This window comes from Notechis scutatus, chromosome 1 (genome assembly GCF_049901735.1).
Source record: "Notechis scutatus isolate UNSWTSFEM ecotype Mainland chromosome 1, rNotScu1.2, whole genome shotgun sequence".
In the NCBI taxonomy this organism is placed as follows: domain Eukaryota; kingdom Metazoa; phylum Chordata; class Lepidosauria; order Squamata; family Elapidae; genus Notechis; species Notechis scutatus.
In genome coordinates, this window is record NC_142009.1 from 238,937,387 (window position 1) to 238,961,768 (window position 24,382).

General features: G+C 39.1%; 2 protein-coding genes across 20 annotated transcripts in view; one reads left to right on the forward strand and one right to left on the reverse strand.

The window, feature by feature from the left end:
• BRSK2 (BR serine/threonine kinase 2) overlaps positions 1–3,957 on the forward strand; it is a 466,168-nt gene extending 462,211 nt beyond the window's left edge. For 10 of the 16 annotated variants that reach the window (XM_087950842.1, XM_087950845.1, XM_087950843.1 and 7 more), the window contains one exon: positions 859–3,957. In XM_087950842.1, the coding sequence (XP_087806968.1) occupies positions 859–1,082 (224 nt within the window). In that variant the 3' untranslated portion in view covers positions 1,083–3,957. The remainder of the gene's footprint in view (positions 1–858) is intronic. The other 6 variants (XM_087950844.1, XM_087950848.1, XM_087950855.1 and 3 more) reach the window with 2 other exon arrangements.
• A 14,431-nt stretch (positions 3,958–18,388) lies between these two features.
• The window catches only part of MOB2 (MOB kinase activator 2), a 131,013-nt gene continuing 125,019 nt past the window's right edge, over positions 18,389–24,382 (reverse strand). For all 4 annotated transcript variants that reach the window (XM_087950870.1, XM_087950871.1, XM_087950868.1 and 1 more), the window contains 2 exons: positions 20,566–20,690; positions 18,389–19,779 (listed from right to left, as the gene is read on the reverse strand). In XM_087950870.1, coding sequence (XP_087806996.1) covers positions 19,445–19,779; positions 20,566–20,690 — 460 coding nt within the window. In that variant the 3' untranslated portion in view covers positions 18,389–19,444. The remainder of the gene's footprint in view (positions 19,780–20,565; positions 20,691–24,382) is intronic.

Here is a 24,382-nt window from a genome sequence, read left to right on the forward strand (position 1 = left end):
ATCTCTGTAGTTTGAGAATGCATTGTGTCTGTAGGTGTGTGTTTTGTTTTCTTCATTCCTGTGCATTTTGCCAGGTGCATATGGATTCTATGAAATCTAAAGAACGAATCTGGTTTGCAGCAGGTGACAGAGACTGGCAAATCAGGTTCAGCAGCATTATTAAAGTACGAAATAAAGCACTCATACAGAAAATGGATAGGAATGCATTTTTTGTTTTTACAAGTGGTGCAAAATTCATTTCAAAGGAGAACCAGATTTGTGTGTTCCTCCTTTGTGCACACGGATCTCCACGCCTTGAAATTAATGATTAAATTAACATAGATAATTAAGTTATTTTGAGCACACTTGCCTGCATGTAAGGTTCCTTGAATTCAGTGGAATAGAATTCCTTGTCAGCATGCGTAGGATCCACAGCTAAGTATTATTCATGACTCCATTCAGCTAAGGTTGATTTCAGGGAGAATTGCATACAAGCCCATCGTGATATATTGTGATATTCTGCTGCATAATGGCTTGCAATAGATTTGCTGGATAAATATTCTGTACTTGCTGAACAGGGCAGGATTCCAGCTAGCCAACGGGGCCTTTCTTGCTCCAGGGTTTCCATACGCTTAGTTGGTCCTCCCTTCCTGATGCTCTTCCTTTTTTACTCATTGTCTTCATTCTCCACATACACCCATGCACGTGGCTCTGGACCGCTCATCATGTTCTTCTTGTTTAAAACCCCATTGTTCATTTGTTTGTTTGTTCTCTTCCTCTTCCCTTTATCTCTCTCTCTCTCTCATTCTCTCTCTCTCTCTCTCTCTTGCTTTCTTTTGTTTTCTTTTTGTTTTTGTCTCCTCTGTTTTGTATACCCAGGCAGCCCATTGAGTAACTTCTTTGACGTAATTAAACAACTTTTTTCAGACGAGAAGAACGGGCAGGTGAGCCATCCCCCCGGCACGCCAACCAAGCATAGCACAAACAGCAAGCGGAGCGATTCCGATAAAAATGACTATGGGTCTAGAGGAGACACTAAGTTCCCCGCTGGCAAAGAGAAGGCAAAGATGGCCTCATCACTCGGCTTACAAGACCAACCTTAAATAAATACACTGGGGGTGGGGGGATTAAGTCAATCCAATAAAATCACCTAGAAAAGTGAAGAAAAGCTCCTCAAATGAATGAATATTCTTTAGCCTCTAAACTAGATGGGTGTATATAATAGTGCTACCATAGGACAAAACTGTCTATAGTAAAATTTTGTATGGAAAAACAATGTGTGTATATATATATACATACATATATATATATTTAAAAATTATATATATATATACATGCACATGTAAATATATATAATCCACACATATACATATATAGATTTATATGATACCTATACAAATAATGCACACACACACACACATGCACATAGACACTCACACAGACATATAAAAGGGGAAAAAAAGTAACAATTGACAAACCCATTTTGGCAAATCCTGTTTGTTTGGGTTTTGTTTCCTCCTCCCAGTACTTTCCTTGCAATAACTCCTTCCTCTCACCGTAACACATCCCCGCTTCTGATTCAACCATCCCCATTATATTCCTGTGTTCTCTCTTGTGTTTCTGATACCACCGCTTGTTTCCAATCTACTACCAGGAATTATCCCGAAAAGTTAACATGTCAGCCAACATCTTCACCTTCTGTGCTCCGCGAATGCTTGTTCACGGAAGGCCAATGATGTAAGACTGTCCACGGACTGGTTTGGGGGGTGGGGAAGGGGAACTTCCAGCCTCCTGTCTCCCACTGCAGGAAATGGGTCTCCTCCATTCCATTTGCCCTCAACACACAATTTTCTTTTGGTGCTCTGTGTGGAGAACGGCTGAGACATTGCAACCTGTCACAGTTGGAATTCCTGGAAACCATCGTTGGCTGTGACCGCATCCTTTCCTTCTGGTGAAGCTAGACTTGGGGGAGGGGGGGGAGGAGGATAGGGAATAGGGTGGCATATTGTTCTCATTCCATACTATGATTTTTATAAGAACTACCCCTCCTCTCTCTCTTTCTTTCGATCCGAATTGTTTTTCAAATTGTGTTTTTGTAATCTCAAATCGGTTTTGTTTTTGTTTTTTCAAATGGCTGGAGAGGCAGCCATAAACTTGAGGGAAACAAAAATATAAGGAAACAGACAAGCAAACATGGACACTGAAGCTTAGGGAAAGGCTGCTATCAGCAGCAAGGACAAAGGACAAGGATCCAATTTTGGGGCACAGCCTCACCTGCTGCCAAGCTCTGCTCTGGCTACCACCTTCACCGTCATCGCCACCACTGTTAGGACTTCTTCTCTTCTCAACCTGCTCTCTCAGACCTTTCCTTCCACATTGGAATTTCCCTTCGGCCGGCTGAATTATCTGCTACATCACACATCTGGATGCAATTATGGTGTCATTAGTGCTGCATTGATATATCAGTATTATTATTTATTTGCTGGTTTTGTTTATTTATTTGGGTTGTGTATGTACGTTTGGGTTTGTTTCTTTTAATGCAAAAGAAGACTATGAGATGAGAAATGGATTTTCCCCTTTTTCCTTTGTGCGTGCCTGTGTCTATAACCACTGGTACATAGTTCATTTGAACAAAATATGGAGGAGATAGCACTATGGATGAGTTCAACACAAAGCTACTGTAAACTTTTAAAAGTATTGCAAGATATTTTTATATTTGTTTTGGGGTTGTTTTTTTCTTTGTTTTTGAAGAAGGATGAGTGGGCTGGATTTTCTGTGTAGTTAAGTTATTATTAGGTCTTGGTTATTATTTACAATGCATATATATAAATATAAATATATATATATATTTAAAATTTTAAGATGTTAGATATATCTTCTGCTTTCATTACTGAATAGAGGTGACATTGATTTGTATTTATTTGGGGGGGGTTGGAATTTCAACAAAAACACAACTTGTTCCTCTCACCAATGCTCCTTTTCTTCTTTTTCATTTGATGTCTCTCTCTCTCCTGCTCTCTTACTCTCTCTCCAAGTATAGCTGGAGAGGAAGATTTTTAAAATACCATAAACGACAGGCAAAAAAGATGACAAAATTCTAAAATCCAGTATGTTTTAAATGTAGAGTTAGTATTCAATCCCCTTATTATCTTCAATTGCTATTGTTTGGGTTCCTGTAAGTGTGTGTGTTAAACTGCAATATTTTTTTGATGTTAATATTAGATTTCTCTTTCATTGTTTGTGTTTCTTTCCAATTATTTTTATTTCTATGTTTGTCCTGGTTCATTCTGCCCTTATTGGGCCTGTTTTTCCTGTATATAGGTTTGAAGAAAAAAAGCCCAATATTTTGAAAAAGATCCACAAAAGTGGAGAGTGTTTTTCGTTGTGGTTTGGTTTGGTTCTCCTAATCTTAACCTTTTCTCTTCTATTGCTATGTGCATGTTAGACCTTAGTAGGGTGGTGGCTGGGGATAGAGGGAGGTGAGAATGCAGAGGTTTGGAGGCAGTTTTAATTGCATGATATTGCTGTAAATTATTCTCTCTTGCTTCTGTTGTCTTTTCTGCCTCCATTTTCTCCTTCATTCTCTCCAAAGCTTCTCTTCCACCACCCTCAGTCCGTTTCCCTGGTTTTTCTTCCTTTATGTATAGCTTTTAAGACTTCTGTTAACTTGTACCTCTACAAAAGGCTGGGATTTCAAATAATAATAATAAATAATAATAATAATAGCCCATATAGTACACAAAGGAAGGAGATCATTTACACAAGAAATAAGAATAAATGAAAGCAATACCTCTTGTTATCCTTCCTATTTTGTACTTGGATGAAACATGCATACACATGCACACACACTCACTCATGGACACAGTCTGATATTATTTAACAGTTCCAAAGGACAAAGAGGAACCTTCTGATGTATCCCTTGTTAAATAACTGTGAACAACTTTAGTTCAAAAACAATAAATTCATTCAGTAAAGATACTGACTCTTTGGGTGTCTTGTTTATGACAGCTGGCCAGAAAAGGCTCAGGTAAGTATTGTGCCTAATCTCCATCATGTATTTCGTGTAGCTTCAGAATATGGTCCAGTCACTATATCAGTTTCCTCTGGTCTAATCTTGAGATTTATCCAGGACTGGCAGAGGATACAGCATCTGGCTTTCCATACTGAAGATCCCACTATAAGTTGAGATCAAAACTGAAGTGTGGAGATTTTTTTTTTAATGTAAGGGCTTTGAGGGTGATGGTTCAACACCAATGGGTGGTTCAACACCAATGGATGGAGGGTTGTTCCCAGTCTTCCAGTTAGGCTTTGATTAGCCTGGCACCTACAGTCTCATGACCGGGTCCACAAAGTGAGCATCTTTGGCACAGTTTGGGCACTTTACTGAATAAAAGGTCAGGAATATAAGCAAATGGTTTGTGTCCATATCATATGCATAGTCCTCAACTTACGATTACAATTGTGACCAGAAGTTCCATTGCTAAGCAAGGCACTTGTCCCAGATGATTTTATGATCTTTCTGTTATAAGCAAATCACTGCTGTTGGTAAGGGGATCACAGCGTTGTTAAGCAAATCCAGTTTCCCTGTTGACTGCTTGATGGAAGCCAATTGGCAACCTCATGACCCCATGTTGGTTGCTAAGTGCCCAAATTTTGAACACATGATTATGGCTGCAACAGTTATAAGTTCAAGGACTGGTCATAAGTTACTTTCTCCAGCACTGTTGTAACTTCAAATGATTTCTAAATGAATAGTTGTAAGTTAAGAACTATCTGTACCTTCTCCTTCAAAAATATTAGAAATTCATGCTTTTGAATGTTCCCTGTATCAGTTGAATTGAAATTTGGTGACACAATCAAACTTGGTCTTTAATGTAGGCAACCTACAGTTGTCGTCAAGCAGACCCTGTTTCAAGGGAAGGAAGGACCTTCCCCAATGTACGTATATACTGTAAGAACTCAGCTAAAAGAAAAAGAACAAATCAAAGCATTTTATAATGCCTTGGTAAGGCCACACTTGGAATTCTGCATTCAGTTTTGGTCACCACGATGTAAAAAAGATGTTAAGACTCCAGAAAGAATGCAGGGAAGAGCAACAAAGATGATTAGAGGACTGGAGGTTAAAACATATGAAGAATGGTTGCTGGAATTGGGTAGGTCTAGTTTAATGAAAAGAAGGAATAGGGGTGACATGTTACCAGGGTTCCAATATCTCAGGGGCTGCCACAAAGAAGAGGGAGTCAAGCTATTCTCCAAAGCACCTGAGGGCAGGACAAGAAGCATTGGGTGGAAACTAATCAAGGAGAGAAGCTACTTAAAACTAAGGAGAAATTTCCTGACAGAACAATTAAACAGTGGAACAACTTGCCTCCAGAAGTTATGAATGTTCCAACACTGGAGTTTTAAAGAAAAGATTGGACAACCATTTGTCTGAAATGGTATAGGGTTTCCTGCCTGATCAGGGAGTTGGACTAGAAGATCTCCAATGTCCCTTCCAATTCTGTTATTCTGTTAAGAACTTTTCACTTTGCCTCCTATAAGAAGTCAGTCTCCAAGGGAATGCTTCTAATGATTTGTTATTGCCATGTTTCCAGCAGAAGACATGGACGTCCTAAACTTCAGGTAAGAGCTAATACAAGAAAAGGGTCTTGCTTCATGATGTTTAATTCTAGTTTTAAAATATATATTTAAAACTCCCATTTGTTTTTATTTTCATTTTCCATTTGATAGATTCCTGGGTATATATTATTTTACAAGTTTTGTTTTTTAATATGCTAACAGCAAATTTATTTCCATGTTATTTTCTATTATTCCCTGGCTTTGCTTCTGATCTTTTTACAGTTAGATCACTTTTCTTACAGTAGGTGGGTAGGTATATGTTGTTTTGAATCTTAAATGTTTATCTAGTACTGTCAAATATAGATTTTGGAGAGCAATCCATGAAAGAGAGAAAGATTGCAAGAATTTTGAAGGCCACTTTTAGTCACCTAATAACTGCAATAAATAGTTTTCTTTTGTTTTCCATTAATGCATTTACTCTACTTTATGCCACTCCCAGCCCTTTGGATTTACTTTGTACAAAACCATGATTTTGAAATCATGATTTGTTAAACAAATGTGTCTTACACATAAGACAAAATCAGAATGGTTTGAATCTTTGAAACCACTTCTTTTAGGGCTGCCTAAATCTCCTCTTAATATTTAGTTCAAACAAACATTAGCAGGAAACTGTTGATTGAACTGTTTAGCTGGGCAGGAAAAGTGAATTCTAGCTGAATTATAATGAAGAGTTTCTGAAATTCTGAACTTGTCCTGTAAATACATGGCCATGCATCCTGAAGTATGACATAGCCCAATTTGGTTCAAACCATTTTAAAGAACCTTTTGAAATAATTCCTAATTTGTTGGATGCAACAATCAAGATGTCACAAGGAAATCCTTTGGCCATAATTAAGAGCTGATCTGCATGACCATTTTGTACCGAGATGACCATGGACCAGGAATCATTTGTTGCTGGAGGAACATACAATTACCTCTGGTATTCAGCTCCTACCAGCTAGGAAGTCACTCCCTGCTTGTCTTTTATGCTACACATCCATAGTGCTTGCTGATTTATCTGATTTACTTGGTGTGGTTCATCTTACTATAGATCAGCCCCTTTACTCCACTCGACTACTATGTAATGTGGCAGGACTGCCTCTCCTCCCCCCTCCAGTCATTGATCACTGCCCTTAAATAAATAAATTTATCAGAGAAGTTGGATCTTTTTAATGAATTCATTAATTGAATATAGTGCCGATTTTGTTTTCCATTTTGGAAATAAGCTGAAATATGACAAGAGTTCTGCCATTTTCTTCTGAGTAATAGGAGATATTATATCAGTGGTGGGATTCGAAAATTTTTACTACCGGTTCTGTGGGTGTAGCTTTGTGGGCGTGCCAGGGGAAGGATACTGTAAAATCTCCAGTCAGAGGTGGTATTTGCCAGTTCTCTGAACTACTCAAAATTTCTTCTACCGGTTCTCCAGAACTGATCAGAACCTGCTGAATACCACCTCTGCATTATATGCTGGATGAGCAAAGAAGTAAGGGAATTCAGCAATCATGGGCATCGGGGTAAATATCTGGACAGAACTTTAGGTTACTACAGCAGCTAAAGCGGAAGAAGGACTTACAATTCAGAAAGGGGTTTCTTAAATTGATTATATTTCCAGACAGTTTACTCATGCAAGGCATGTAGCTCATTGTAGAAAAAAATGTAAGTGGTCCTTTCCTGTTAATTAGGCGTACTCAGTGGTAAGGTAAGCCAAAGAATGCTGTAAATATTAATTGCAGATCTACCACAGTGAACCTACATTATTTAGAATAAAGAAATGCATTTTGTAATCATTAAAAGATACCAAGTTATCATAAACATAAAGATTGCCTGTTCATTGCTAAAGGGGCCTGGGGATGACCTGCTGGTTTAACTTTTAGGGAAAAAAATAGGTGATCTTGATATAGAAGATGGGAGAGTATTATTTCCTTAAATCATGTGAGCAATTTCTGATGAAACCCCCAGATACACCTCAGTGTGCCAGACAGTTATACATGGAACACAGTAGATGATTAAATAAAGTGGGGAAATGAAAATAATTTCTGAAAGAGATTGCATCTGTAGGGCAATGTCAAAACAGGCAAGATAGCAATTGATATTGCAATTACTTTGATTTTACAAGTTTTGTACACATTTTATTACATCCTTGTCAACACATATACAAAAGGGGTGGATTTTGGATGAAGCATCATCTTCAGAGGTGGTATTCAGCATGTTCTGACCAGTTTTGGAGAACCGGTAGTGGAAATTTTGAGTAGTTCAGAGAACCAGCAAATCCCACCTCTGACTGGCCCTGCCCCCATTTATTCTCTGCCTCCAGCTGATTGGCTGGGTCTTCTTTGGTTGCCCTGCACAGGAGAAGGGAGCTGGAATGCAGGTTAGTGGGGTGGGGAAGGAATGGAGATTTTGCAGTATCCTTCCCCTGCCACACCCACCAAGCCATGCCCACAGAATTGGTAGTAAAAAAAATTGAATCCCACCACTGATCATCTTGCCTACTTTGATAACACTGTTTACAAATTGGGAACAGCCTGCAAAATATTCTTCATTTTATCACTGTCAGGTTGCAAAGTTTGGTTTATATAATCTTGCATTTCACTTTGTATAGTCTTAATCTCTTCCATACAAATGGGTTAGTTGCATTGATTTTCCTTCAAATGGCTAGTTGCTAGTTCAGAGAACAGGTGAAATGTCTCATGAAGGAAATTGCAGGAGATTTATTTATTATTTATAAAATGTATTGGCCACCCCTCTTATCATAGGGTAACTCTGGGCGGCTTGCAATTACATATACAGTTAAAAATATAAATATTATCACTGCCCCACTTCTGGGATGTTTTTTAACCCTTCCCTGCCTAGCCTGCAGCCCTGGTGATTCCAGTTTATGTCCTGTCCTGATATCAACCAGTTTGTCCCAAAACTGATGAAGCTTCTTGGATGAGAAGCAAAATGTCTTCAAAGAAAAACCAGAAACTCCCGTTGCCTCTTGAAAAAGCAACTTTGGGACAACCCTGACCTGGATGACTGAGAATCTTCATATAGATATTCCTACATAATGTTCATATTGAGACTAGCCAGATTCTCAACTCTACTGGAATCCATTCCCAAAACTGGACAAAATAAAGACACACTTCAAAGGGTTAACAACGACATTAGTTGATTTGTGACTTGATTCAATAAAGCAGTTTCATTTTTCCTGATACAGCAATTGCAAAACAACAACAACCCACCATTCCTGGCACTTTACATGGGACTTTGATCTCTGGGAGCAGCGTCAAGGAAGCTGAACAAGGAAATGGGAAATATACTACTCCCTTGTCACTTTGGGCGATGTCGCTTTTAGTTTCAGTTTAGGTGCAGTGTACAGTGTGCCATTTTTCATTACACTGAGTGCCGGATGGAGTTTTCTAATTTGAATGTAGTTGAGTCACAAAAGCAGGGATTTCATGTCAGTGACAAATATGGAATTTTTTGTATAACTTTAACAGCTTAAAATGTATGTTCTCTCCCCTAACAACTTCAACCAGTTGTAAAAACATGGTCCCTCAGAGTCTTTGGAAATGGAGTGGCATATTGACCACTCATGTCCACTCATTCACTCAACCTAGCAGGGTAAATTTGAGGGATTGGCTGTTGCCTTTAACCAGGAAGGCCAATAGCGAGCCATGTTGTCCAGTTATCACAGGGAATCAGAAGTGAATTCAGTAGCTTTTGATTCTCCCCAGAGGGAGTGAGGTTAAGAAGGATCAAAATAGATCTTCTATAGGTAGTCCTTGACCTACGATCACAATTGAGCTCAAAATTTCTGTTTTTTGCCCCACTTAACAAGTGCCGCATTTGTTAAGTGAATCATGGCTTCCTCGTTGACTTTGCTTGTCAGAAGGTCGCAAAAGCTGATCACATGACCCTGCAACTGTCATAAATACAAGTCAATTTGCCAAGCACCTGAATTTTCATCATGTGGGACCGTGGGGGATGCTGCAACAGTCTGGTGTGAAAAATGGTCATAAGTCACTTTTTCCAATGCGTTGCAACTTTGAACAGTCGCTAAGTGAATTGTTGTAAGTTGAAGTCTGTCTGTAATGTATTTTGTCAACTTCATTTTTAAAGCATTCCTGTTGACCAGCAAGAAAACTTTTAATAGGTAAAGGACATAAAATTTTACACTCAGAATACGAAAGTGACATTCTTGAGCTGTCCCTTTGACATGTTGAGATGGTATTTTGGGTTAGTGGGATCCATAAAAAAATTGGACATATGATTTAAAAAAAGGCTGGGGAATAGATGCAGCCATTGGGTTTGCAGGTAAAACTATGCTGTTCATGTTTCATAACACAATAAAAATGAAAAATAACATTCGGACACAAAGTATGAATATTTCTACCGCAGCCATTTATCTGTATGTAAACATTCCACAATCTCCAACCAGCTGCATAAGATTGGGCGATACAGCAAAGTCCTTGTTAACAGTTGTTTCCAATTCTCCCACTGCTTTGACATATCCCCTGCATATGAACTCTCCTGAATTAGCTTCAGTGCCCTCATTTAAAAGGGTGGGTATCCGTGGTGGGATTTGATTTTTTTTTACTACCGCTTCTGTGGGCGTGGCTTGGTGGACGTGGCAGGGGAAGGATACTGTAAAATCTCCAGTCAGAGGTGGGATTTGCCAGTTCTTCGAACTACTCAAAATTTCTGCTACCGGTTCGCTAGAACTGGTCAGAACCTGCTGTATGCCACCTCTGGTGGGTATTCTCCTTTACAAGTCTTTATAAGGAGCGGGAAAGGCCTGGGACACATCAGCAGACTGGAGGCAAAAACATGCAGCTGCATAAGTGAAATGTTGCTGGGCTTCATGTAACCCAGGGGTGTGGAACTCGATTTCATTGAGGGCTGCATCAGGGTTGACCTTAGGGGGCCAGAGTGGGAGTGGCCAGGGTGGGTGTGGTCAGCTCAGCACCACTCATGTCGAGGGCACCTCTGGTGGCCTGAGTGCTTTGCCAGAAAAAAATGGCCTCCTGAGCTCCATTTTCGGCTCCAATGGCCTCCTGCAACCCTCTGACAGTGAAAACGAAGCTCCATTTTTGCTGGCAGAGGCACCATGAGCCAGCCCTTTGCTGTTCCCAGGGCAGCCCCATGGGCCAGATCTAAGCAACCCATGGGCCGGATGCGGCCTGCAAGCCTTGACTTTGACACCCCTGATGTAACCTATACACATCTTGTATTTAGCAATGGCATTGTGGACATTTCAGCAGCTGAAGACACAACATAGAGAAGAACTACTCTTAACGTGCCTGTAATTCAGAGGTGGGCTGCATTTTCGTTGACAAGGAGTTCTCTGGTCGTGATTTAGTTATTTAGAGAAAGCATAGCACAAGGGTGGGCGGGTGGGCCCAGCCAGAGATCACAGCTAGGGGTTCGCCCGAACCTCGCCAACCATCCAGCAACCCACCACTGCTGTAATTATAATGCAAATACCTCTCCCAATTCAACTTAAATCCTCCCTCTTAGGCTAGTGGTTAACACACCAAGCTAAAACCCAACAGACTGTGAGTTTTAATCCCACCTTAGGTACAAGAGCAGGATGGCTGATTTTGGACCAATCCCTCTCTCTCAGCCTAACTCACTTCAAAAGATCGTTGTGCTGAAAATAGGAGGAAGAAGGCATATAAGGTTTGTTCTCTGCCTTGAGTTATCTATAAAAATAATAAAGGTGGGATAAATAAATATAACATTTTAAAAATAAATGAAAATAAATTGAATGGCTGGGTAATTCTTTCTGTGTGACCTCAGTTTCTTGTTCAAGCATGGACAATCCCTAACAAAAGCTGAACTATATGTTGGGGCATTTACCCTCCATCTACAGAAGATGCAGTTTGTTGGCGTTATCACTAATTCCAGCTTAGCCAGAGTTCTCTGTCTCAGGCTTTCTCTGTTGCTCTCATCTTTTATAAAATCAAAATCGGGCAATTATAAACTCTATTGCATTTACATTCGGGTTATTTCCGCGCTTGCAATCTGTTAGCTTTACCGATAACAGTTCGGATACAGTTTTATTGCAAGAACAAGTTATTGTACCAGGCTCTAATTGTGGTCCTGCCACACTTTAATTGGTTTAATTGAGATGTGGCCCTTTGATTCCAATAAAAACAGATATCTATTTAAACAGGCAGAAAGTGTTTATACACTGCAGGAAGCAAATGTTAAAAAGGCTGTTCTTCTCCTAAAAGAGAGGAAGGTAAACATATTCTTGATAATTATGCATTAAAAAAAATAGAACTGAAAGAAGGCAGATTGTTCAGATTACCTTACTTGACACCAGTATGGTCAAGTGAATTCTGCTTGCAATCTAATTCTGAAATGGAAAGGACCACTGTAGGGAGCTGAAGTGGAAACAGGCCCATTGGGCCGAGCTTAATGCGGTTATTTGTTTGCTTATTGATCTGATTTATATCATATCCTGTAATCTTGCCAGTTTTATAGTAATTGGTCTTCTGGATGCTTGGATTTCTTTCTTGCTTCTTGAACTTTGAGAATAGGTTCCTGAAACTGAATAGTTTGGTTTATTCCATGTTGATGGCCACCATTCCAAATCAGCAGTAATACTTGGTTAAATTCATTACAGACCTGTATTTTTCAGGCAATAGATTGTTAGTCTGAGGCTGCTCAATGAAGGTCGTCTGGATTTGCAAAAGTGCAGGAATCTTTTGTTCTCAAGTGGTTCAGTAGACCAGAATCTTGTAACTGCTGTAATCTGGATACAGCTGCAGCCAATTTGAAAAGGGCTGGTTTGAATTGAAACTAATCACTCTCCTACAAGAACCTGAAGAGCATCCTGTGTGAATGGGATGTGCAAAACTATGATAAGAGAATTATTAAGGATTAGTTCTAGCTGCCTAGAATAGCTGCATGGTGAGATAGGTAGCAAATACATCTAACAAATAAGTAAAAATAATTATCTGGTGTGATGGCTCTGTAGAGAATAAGGAAGACAATTTTGGTGGAAGCATGCAGGCACTGCTGCCAAGACAAAATGGGCTGAAACATTTTTTTAAGTCCAGGATGAGATAATATTTCAAAGCTTCTCAGGAAGACCACCTCCATAATTCCTGAACTATAAGGAGAAGAGGAACAACATGAGCCTACTTTTAAGGTTCTTTTCTTGAAGTTCAGTCTCAACACAAGTAGTTTTAGCCTTGATCTCCTGACCTGGTACATCTAGGGGCTGACAATTTCTAACCTGAAGGTTCAGAGCCTGGTGTATTTGTTCTGCTTTCTGGTGTTCAGGTGGTTCTCCAACCTTTCTTTTTATGCTCAAGAAGGCTTCTTCTGTATACATTTGCTTTTCTATTATGTCCCTGTCCAATACATTTCTGCCCAATAATTTTCTTCTGTAAGGATTGCAAATAGACAAAAGACAGGGAATAGGTTACATTTGGTGGTCTTCTGGAAGTGAAGATGATAGTTGTTCTCTTCCTATTCAATCTGGAGCAGTCTGTATTTCTCCATAAGTTGATCAAGCATTACCTATATCGTAACCCTGCTGTGGAGATTATTCACTGGGGAAGGCAGGGAGTGTAGGTTGTTCTGGGACTCCCTAACAGAGTCCTATCTTCTTACTAGGTAGGTTGGCACTTCCTTTGTCCTGCTGTTGGTACTCAATCCGATCATGGAATGCATCTAATTTCTGGTTTCCCCTCATTATTCTGTCAATGCACACAGAGATCTGACATCCTTATTCTTGTTGACTTGCATTGGATGCTTTTGTGTTAGTTTTCATCTGACGCCAGGGGTTTGTGTTTTACGTGCTAACCAGTAAAGATAGTCCTCATTTGGTGACTACAATTGGTTCCAGCATCTTGGACATTAAACAACGTGGTCACAAGGTAAAAATATGACGGCAATTGTGCTTATGCCAAACAAAAGGCATACATTAGAGCCTTTTTCCTCCATTCTTCCATCCTTTTAAATGCTCACCTCAGTGCTGGAATAATTAGCAAGAAGAGAATTTATGTTCATATTTATATTCCTTGGAGAGGAAGGGACTATAAGAGAGTGAACAAGCACACAACAGGGAATACGCATTGAAAGGAGTTGCAGTTTGCCCGGTACACTTGAGGCTGCAAGCCATGAATCCTTAGGAGGCAAACAAAAGCCTTTGGTGTGAAATCGATTAGGGTCTTGTCATTTGTAATTTCGGGCAGCTGCTGCAAGGCCCACTGTCCTAATCAAGAAATTAAGGTCACAGAGCTGAGCTTATTAACAAGTGGTTAGTACTTTTCAGAGATGTATTGTGGAGGAACACAACTCAGGAACAGATAGCTTTTTAGGAAATCTCTGCACTCTGGAAGGGTAGAACAAAAATGAGGTACAAGGACAGTATGTACTGAGGGAAAGATGCTACATAGATTATAAATGCAGGCATTGGTCACAAAATTATGTTTTCATCATAATTGCAGTCACTGTTTGAGGCAGTCACTAAACAAAGACAGCCTGTACTTTATTTGTTGTAGGAAAGGCTTATCTAAGTCACCTTTAGTCTTAACTATTTACTACTGCAAGTCTGGTTGTTTCTGGAGATTGTCATTTAGATTTAGATGCGGATGCCTGACAACTGACTCGTATTTATGTTTGCAGTGTCCCGGGGGTCATGTGATCCCCTTTTGAGACCTTCTGACAAGCAAAATCCATGGGGAAGCCAGAATCACCTCACAACTGTGTCACTGACTTAACATGGCTGCAGGGATTCACTTAACAAATGTGGTTAAGAAAAATCGTAAAAGGGGGCAAAACTCAACGAATTTCTCATTTAGCAACATAAATTTGGGGCTCAGTTGTGGTTGTAAGTCAGACTACCTGTTTCAGGATACATTAGCTACAATGCAGTTTAAGTTAAAAGGAATAGTGTGAGCCTATCCCTTTGCCAATTTCATTCTCTTTTCATGAGTGCCATATTTTCCTTTGAACAACTAACCTAATTAATCAGTGGAACAGTTTTTGCCTCCAGAAGTTGTTGTTGGTCCATCACTGGAGATTTTAAAGAAGAGATTGGACAACCATTTGTCTGGAATGTATGATGGGGAACCTATGGCACGCGTGCCACAGGTGGTACGCAGAGCCATTCATGCGGGCACGCAAGCCCCAGCCAAACTTAACAGCACTGCGTATGTGTGCACCTCCCAGCTGATTTTCAGCTGGTTTGAGGCCATTTTCGCCCTCCTTGAGACTTGAGGGGAGCCTAGGGAGGCCGAAAAACAGGCCTTCCGGAAATACCAGAAGTGCCGAAATGGGCATGTTTTCAGTCTCCTGACGCTGCAGAGGCTTCCCTCAAGCATCCAGGAGAGCGAAAAAGGCCTCAAATGGGCCGAAAATCAGCTGGGAGGTGCGTGCTCACATGCACAGGGGAGGGGGAGGGGCGCATTGCATTGTGGGTGCTGGCGCACACTTTCGGCACGCCACAAAAGGTTCGCCATCGCTGGTACAGGGTCTCCTGCTTGAGCAGGGGTTGGACTAGATCTCCCAGGGGCCTTCCAATTGTATTACTCTGTGTTCTGTGTGACTTATTTCTTCCTTATTTCCCCACTCTGCCTGGTTCTTAACTTTGTCTTCATCTCACAAGGGTCATTTTGGAACCAAAGATACATTTCTTGAATGAAGATGGATTCTCACAATATATGTGCAAATCTTTTTTGACCTGGCAATCGTGCGTTTTGTACAAAACAAATGAAAGAAATTATAAGGGGCTATCTAGGAAGCTCAAATGTTCATACTTTCGCCTAATCGATTCCTCTCCAAAAAAGATAAGTGGAAGCATTAAAATGTTTGCCAGAATTTTTAGTTCCCAAGGTAAAGAAATCCTGAAGTATTGCAAGCACTATTATGCAAACATAGCTAAAAATTGGCTTGAATACAGCTTATCTTAATTTTTGGGCAATCCTACTGGGAAATGGAAGATGAGGAAAGTTAGGGCACTGATCAAAATCAACATTTGAACTATTTGAGACATCAGTTATAAAAATAGTGTAATCTGTGATAAAACATAGGATTTTGCTTATGGAAGATTCCAGGTTTAATTCTTGGAATTTCCAGATAAGCTTGAGAAATATTCCTGGCGCTAATGCCAGCCTTGTATAGACAATAAGCTGGCAAAAAAAAATCTATTCTGGCATAAGGCCACTTCCTTCTTTTCTGTTAAATTACTCCTGTTTTATTCAGAATCATAAACCATGAGGTTTTTGGGATATTCTTTATTTTAGGGCATTCCTGGTAGAAATGCCAGCTATGATACATGTGCGTGTATAAAATAAATGTTCCCAGATGTATGATTGGTAGTTGCTTCTTCTTTAAAGCCTCTGAAGATAATGGAGTCCTGCTGACAAAATATGGTCATTTTTTTTTATTTAAACAGCAGTGCAAGTTCAGTAGTCGGCCCTTCCTTAACTGATATATTAAACAATGCAACTGTCCAACACAATAACATTAAATAGTAATCCTTCAGTCTAACCAATAGAAGGCACTTATACAGTGAGCATGCAGTGCTTTGTGCTGAGCGTGATGTACAACTTCGTTAAGTCCCAGGCAGAAGAGTGATGCAAGGAGTTCCTGGCTCTTAGAGAACATCTTTGCTCAATTGAGGCTATAGAACTGTGATGGCGAACGCATGTCACACGTGCTGGAAGTGGCACGCAGAACCACTTCTACCGGCACGTGAGAGGTTGCCCGGAAGACCCCCACTGCACATGCACACGCCCTGCCCGCCTTCCAGCTGATTGCTGGATATCTGGCGGGAGGGCGAGGGGTGCATGGGAGATGAATTTTCGGCACAGGAAATGAAAAAGGTTAGCCACTACTGCTATAGAAGCTGACTTCTGAGCACAGAATCAGAAAAGTTTACAGTGATTCAGATAAAGTAATAGCTTCCCCAGTCTGAGGATAACTGATCAACAGTCATAGTCCAAAAACTCAGAAAATGAAGGCTCTCTCAGGAAGAGATTTCCTCGGAAGGGAAGGGAGTAGATATCCACATGTACTGATGGTTCCTTGTGGGGAGGGGGCTCCTATGAATTATTGGAGACATAGAGAAGGTGATTTGCTTTGGGTGCAAAGATAGTACATGTATTTGCCTCAAAAGGCACCAATTGTCCCACAGCTGCAACCATATGAAGAAATAATGGCCTTTCTCTGTCATAGCATCTGCTCTCTGGGATCAGGTGCCTTACATCTGTGTGGCTCTTACCCTGACTGCATTTCAGAAAGCTTTGCATTAGGGTGGTAGGCCAGCTTCGTCTCATATGCTCTTCTTCGGTCCTTTTTTTTAAAAAAAAAATTATTATATTGTATTCTTATGTTTTGTTTGGTTTTATTTTACATCACCCAGAGTAAGTTTGGAATCAGATGATGCTGAAGTTGAATCAATTTAGGGTTGGACCTCGAATATCCCTTCAAACTCTGTTTATTCTGTTATTCAATTAAATAAATTAAAATGCAATTTGCCCAATAGGACATTTAATGTCCGAACCACTAAGATAGCTTTCTTTCAAAATTTTCACCTGGTGCCAAAGTTGAGCAGACCTAAGGCATGCCTGTAACAATATTTTGGGTAGTAGTGTTCTGGTTCATCAGACATGGGAGCACAATTTGGGAAAACCAGGTTTGTACAGAAGGGGTTTCATCCATAAATGAAGCAGAGTTTCGGTGAACATTACTTTTCCATGGCTGCATCTGGACTCTAGACCCTTAAGAGGCTTGTTTTGTTCTTGCCTTTTAATGCAAATGATTTTCTTTTATTAGAAGTTACTATTTTAATAGCTGCCTAATATCATTTGTAAGTTTTACTTTTGTTTGTCTTAACTGATCATTAGTACCCTGAAGTAAGTTTGTTTTTTAAAGTGAAGGCACAATCATTATTATTGCCACCAGTACTTCCTACAGGTAGCACTTCTTTTGAACCCTGTTCTAGGGTTTAGTCCAGTATAATATTTGAAGGGGCACGGTGGCCTAGCAGTTAAGATGATGGGCTTGTTGACTGAAAGGATAGCAGTTCAAGACCCAAGTACTGCACAATAGGGTGAGCTCCCTTTCCTGCCCAAGCTCTTGCCCAGTTTAAAAGCATGCAAATGTGAGTAGACAAATAGATACAACTTCAGTGGCGAGTTAACAGTGTTCCCTGCGCCTTGGCGTATAGTCCTGCTGGCCACATAACCACAAAGTGTCTTCAGATAACATTGGCTAACCCTAACCCTCGGCTGGGAAATGAAGATGAACACCATCCCCTAGAGTCAGACACAACTGGATAGAGGAAACCTTTATATTTGACTTTTTATAAAGAGAACACACCTCAGAGGAAAAATAGTTTCACCTAAGGTATTTTAAATAGTCTTCTCCCTACCCCACATTTTTGAAATAAATTGTAACATGAGAAAATGTAAATTAGTTCTTGAGTGCAACCTAATATAAACAGAATACTGATTCTCACAGCAGTTGGAGCACATTATCCCTGAAAATTGAACATGAACTTCACAGGAAATCTTTCCCTTGATCTGATCAGAAAAGAGCTGAGTTCGTTTAGAATGAAATGTGAAAAGAAGAAATGCCAAATATTTATCAGAAGGATGTGTAACTTGAATGGAAAATATCAGGCTTAATATACTCATGTTTAATATCATACCTTAAGAAAAAAAAATGAGGGTGTGGGAGGAAACCCCAAATAAACCCATAAGCAACTTCCCATGGTATGTCCAATGAACCTTTAACTTTACATTTCTACCATGCAAAGAAATACAAAAAATGCCTGCTAATGCAGCAAAGAAAATGCAACTTGTGTCTGATAGAATTTATTATTATTATTATTGGACAGATGAACTAAAATAAGCCAACAACATAATTATATGCCAACAGCCATCTCTCTTAGCATAGTGGTGGCAGACTGTGTGCCCCCTTCCCATCCTGTCTCAGGCCCCCTTTGGCGAAAAAAAAGCAGTCATGGCTTTTACCACAGGGTGGGATTCCTCCCCTGGCTACTATATCTCCCGGCATTTCTCTCTAGAAATACCAGAACTTTTGTGGGTGCTTTCAAGATCCACATACTGAGGCCAGGGAGATCAGGGAACCACCTTCCTTAAGTGCACTGGAAGCCTTATTGCTACTTTAGTTGGGCCAAAACAATTTTCCTCCCTGTTAAAACCCAATGAAGGGTTGATGAAAAAGGTCTGAGAGAAGGAAAGGAAAAGGGTCAACTGAAGTAAAAACAAAGACAAGTCTCAATGTGCCCCCCATGTAAGCCACTTTACATGTTAAGTCACGGTTTACAACTTTTTTTAAAAAAAAAAAAATGGTAGTACTACCATCTTAGAGAGGAAATGAGACAGATAAAAGGGAGTTTGCATTCAAGACAAGGACCACTTCCCAAAAGGAAGTGGGCAGAATGGGGGGGACACAAAAGCAGTAGCCCAACTCAAAAAATGTGGTTCATCTCTTAAAAACAGCACTCATAATCCATTGAATAAGGAAGAAACAGGAGAGAAATGGAGGGAAGGAAAAAAATCCCCACAGAACGTCTTGCCAAGGATGATGCATTTAACCAAAACTCCATATAGTCCCTTGTGTCTACATGTCCTGTGGTGGTAGCATACTTGCTTAAGCTGTCTTGGTTGTGTATGTCTGCATATGCATATATATGTGTATATATATGTGTGTGTGTGTGTGTGTATGTATACACACACATACATACATATATATATATATATACACACACACATACACACACACACACACATAAGCACATATATATATATATATGCATACATCCGAGAATAGAGAGTAATTTCCTTTTTTTAAAAAGTGTTAGCGTTGGTTTTGCTCTGGTTGGGAAGATTCATCTCTCCTTCACGTGGTTCTGTGCTACTGCACTACTACTACTGCTGCCGCTGCCGCCACCACTACCATTGCCACTTCCGTTACTGCTACTGCTCCCACTACTGCTGCAGAGGATCTCTGTGAGGTCATCCATTATGGTTGTTTCTTTAGGGTCCACCAGATTAAACTCCCGGATGAAAAGGATGAAGTGTACGTAGAGTGTGTTCAAATGTCCATGCAATTCCAGTGCCAGTGTTTCCTTGAAGTGTGATGAATAGATGTGGGCTAGCACATGAAACAGATACTTGCAGATCTTCTTCACTAGGGACTCAAATGAGTTTGGGAATTCTTTGCCTGTTGTGAAAGTGAAAAGGAGGGAGAGTGAAAGGAAAAGAAACCATCAACTTCAGGGGAACTTCTGAAAATATCAGCTTACTTGAAAAATTATCCTGAGGTGATTTGCAAGCAATTAAAAACAGTAAAACAATAATTCATTAAATATTGTTTAAAACAAGCCACACATTTCTAGACTCCTTTTACAGGACAATTGGTGTTCCTCTGGGGGAAAGAAGTCCAGCTAATTGGCCTTCTGCAAGAATTGTCCCATCAGCCTTACTTCCTATTCCTTCAGGGTGTATATCTTTTACAGTGCAGATAGTAGCAGTGGCTCTAAGGCCGGGAGGACAAGAGACTAGCTGAAGCTCTTTCAGCTTCAATGGCTTTGGTAGTGATGACCCCTCAGTCATGAACAACACCTGTTCAAGCTACTGCGCTGTATTTTTCTTCGTTCAGCTCTATTAGGTACATATTAGGTTGACAAGCCTAAGAAGTTTTTTTTGTGCTCAAAAAGTGTGACTTGCTCATTTTGGAGAAGGTGATTATTCCAACCCCCAACCATCACAAATTACAGATTTTAGATGGAGAACATTTTTGGTCAAGTTTGTTGCTGAACTAGAAGTAGCTAATGAGTAGTAGAAATGTGCACAAATGAAATGAGATATGATTTAAATTCATTTAACTTAAATTGGATCAAACACTAATGAATGAACTATCAGACACATACATTGATCAATATAGAATTTATATATGCTAAAGCCATAAAGATCTAGCTGAATTAGTTTTTTCTGAGAATAAACATACCATATTTAGTAGGAAAGACATCCTCATCCGTCACTAACTTCTGCACTGAACTCATGACAAAGTCAACATACTGAGGGCCTGTACATTTGATCTTCTTTCCTCGCTCATCATACCAGTAGTATTGTCTGTGAAGAGAATGATCAGTATGGTGATATCTGTTCTGGATATGTAAGTTACCACATAAGCTATAACCCTCACACGAGGCTCCCATGATTATCTTTTGTGGTTCTCTTCACCTCCTCAGCTATCATGGAAAGAAGTCAGCAAAGAATTGGGGGAATTTAAAAAATAACTGAAATACAGTATAATGTGTGTTTAAATTCTCTCTTTACACACAGTCCAAGGGCAGCTCTCAACCTGAAAAAATAGCTCATCTCAAGCCCACCGAAAAGCAAACAATACTGCCTTAGCTGAGCAGCTAAAAATTCCAATTAAAGTTTTAGAATACTGTTATTAGAGCTTAAGCACTTCATTATAATTTCAGAATGAAGTTTGTAAAACTAGAAATTGGTGAGAGTCTGTGTCGTGAGTGATACTGCTGTAGTGCTTAGATCAGGAATAAGTTTGAGCAACTGCCATTAGTTTATAAAGTAATTCTATTGTTCTACTTTAAAAAGCAGATCCTACAGATGGAAGAGCCTACTATAAGCTTTATCCTATGTTTCAACTTCAGACACACTGAGAGGCCCCGGTCACACTTTAGGATGCCATTTTAGGCAAGGTGACACAAGCCTTCAGCAATGTAGTTTTCATAAACTAATTCATCACAGAATGAGTATTTTAAAGATTTACTATGGACATATGGACACACTTCAGTCTCAGTTTTTAAGGAAACAGGACTTGAAAATGCAACAGCCTTATTTTGTTTTCAAAGTTAGCAAATAGAAATATTTGCTATCTTTAGTTCCAGATTCATTTTCAGTTGAGAAAAAAATAATTACAAACAGTTCCTAGAAGTTTTGATTTAAAGAATTAATATCCCCACTTCATTCTTGACACAACTTTCATCATATGTGTTACGGATTTAAACAGATGTGTACATTGTACTGAGTCAAGTGGAAAGAGAGTTACTTTTCATAAAATAAATACAAATTTTGTCCAGTTGATGAAAAGTATTATGCTAAGGGATTAATCCCATGAAATGGATGACTGTAGTTATAGGCAACAATTTGCAAAGTTCCAATTTAAAATATATATTTAAATTGAGTATATATTCTGTTGAATTAATCTTTCTCTGAGCATATCCTTTTGTATTCAAATTCAGGCCTGCATCTTATTAATAGAAAATAAATATAAAAATATAAGAATAAACAACTCAATGCAGAATTGTAAACTCTTGGATTCTGTTTTCAACCACAGGCTGATGATACATGCAAGTGTAGCAGATTTTGTATAATAACATGAGCTGTCAGGAGGTGGCAGCATAATAACAGATAACTTTAACATAATAAATCCCATACAGTAGCTAGCATAATTCTCCAGCTAGTCTTCAACATAAAACTAATTTTATGTGCATTTTTAAGTATAAATTGTAGTTTGTGGTGGTGATAAATGTTGAGGCTATTACTGAGACATTTCTGAGAAGTATCACATCAATTCAAAAAGCTCCTTCAAAGGAAGTATTTTCATCACAACTATATGAATAAAGATTCTGTGCTCTTTCCATGATATTTTTTAAAAGGAATGCATATTACATGTAAAGGTGCATTTCATTCATGGGGTTTCAGACTGTACTAGTGCATGTCTAAATCTAGTACCAGCATTTATAATTAACTTAATATTCAACGAAATCTTACACTGCTGAGAGAAAATATATGACACATACTTAATTGTCATAGGTGTGTTATTATTTGCAGAGCCAGAGTAGGGCGGTGGCTAAGAAGTTGAGCTTGACACCCCTGTTTCAAGCCAGCCATGGGAGCTCAACTGAGCGTCTTTGCACTCAGTCCCTCCTATCCCAGAGGTGGTTTTTGTGGGGGGAAAAACATAGAAGAGGGAGTACTGTGAACCTGAGCTCCTGGAAAAAATTAAACTGTATAAATTGTACAAATTGGATTTTAAATTTAATGTTCTTCACATTCAAGAAATAAGCTACACAGCTCCATTCATTGTGAGGTTTATCATCAATTTTGGTGTTCAATTAACTTCAGCCAGCCTAACCTTGACCCCATTAAATATGTTGTCTTGTATCTCCCAGCCAGGAAAACCATTGGCTAGGCTGGATAAAAAAAATGTAAAGTCATAATTCTAATTGGAGGGCAACAAACCTTGATTTACCCTGTTTTACTATGTTTTAACCATTGTTTAGTGAGAACCTTATTGTATGAAGCAACATCAGTTACCAATCTGTGTTATCACTAGTGGAATTTTGTCAGTTTCAGATATACTGTCTAAGGAGCTCAACCTACCTTCAAAATGCCATCTAAACAACAACTCTCATTCTTGATAGAGAAGAAGAATTTGACTCGAGATTTATTTTATTTTTTTAAAAAAAAAACTCAGTTGCAAGCAAAGAGAATAGGAATGGAATTCCACCAAATTCAAACTGCTCTGATCATTAGTGGAGTCACTGAAGAATCTCTAAAAGAAGACTACATTTCCAAAAGGACAAGATTTCATTTTCCAAATGTAACACTTTGTTCCTTTTGCCTAATGGTTGGAGGTCAGCAGTTAGATAATATTCTTGCCCAGGGCCCTTCTTGTGTCTCATTTTTTACGAGGAGATTAAAGGGGAATATTCCAAAAACACATATCTAATATTCTGTCATAATCCCAAATAGGATGAACATAAATGACCTTTCTTCATTTATGCAGACTAATAAGGACAGAATGTAGGAAAAAAATTATCACATGCCTTTGTTTATCGACATGGATGAAGAAGTCCAGAAGTCATTCCAAAATTAAGATTAAGAAACAACAGCAGTCTATGTTCCCTGAGCTTGCGTGTTAAGAATAAAATCCTTTACAAAATGAGGGTTCCCTGAGCTTGCGTGTTAAGAATAAAATCAAAGTCTAAAATTTTGGGAGACACTAAAAGTTTCTAGTACAAAAGTGGGCAATCTAACCTTCTTCCTAATCTTCTGAAAGTCTTTTTCTTTCTGAATGTTTTAGAATATGAGTGAGAGGCCTCTGTACTTTGATTGGTCTGCTTTTCTAGATGCTCTGGTGCTCCCTTCTGAACCAGCACAATTTATTTTACATATCTCCATCTTTGATAGGAAACAAAACCTTTTCTGTGTAGAAAAAGATGAAATTAACAAACTTTATTCTTTATAAAAACTTAGGCTTAAGCCTACCACCCTCATTTTGTAAAGGATTCTTTCGTGTACAAACAAAACTATTTTGTGTCAAGATAGGTTAACAAATATTGGCTCAGAGCACAAAAATGGTACTTTGCACGCAACCATTTTCAGAAACGGTTAGACTATGAGATGTTTTCATAGTACTCAAAAGAGGATTTAAGTTGTGTCTTATATATTTTTAAACAGTCATGAGCTGAAGAAAATAAATTCCATATGAAAGTTTTGAAAAAGATCAAAGGGCAAAGAGAAAACAGCAACAGGAAAATCTTGCTTCACACAATCAATAGGGGAAGTTCCCATTTTAGCAAAGAAACAAAATAAGTTAAACATTAAACTTTGACATCTGTCTCTAGGCAAGCTCAAAACTGCTGCTCTGATTGGCAAGTCTTAGTCTCTATATACAATAAAAAACCTGGCAAAATCTGGCCACAGAAACTGGAATAAAATGGAGCGATAGCGATAGTCTTAAAGACAGGCAAATCCTTAAGAAACAACAATCTATACAGAAGCTTCCT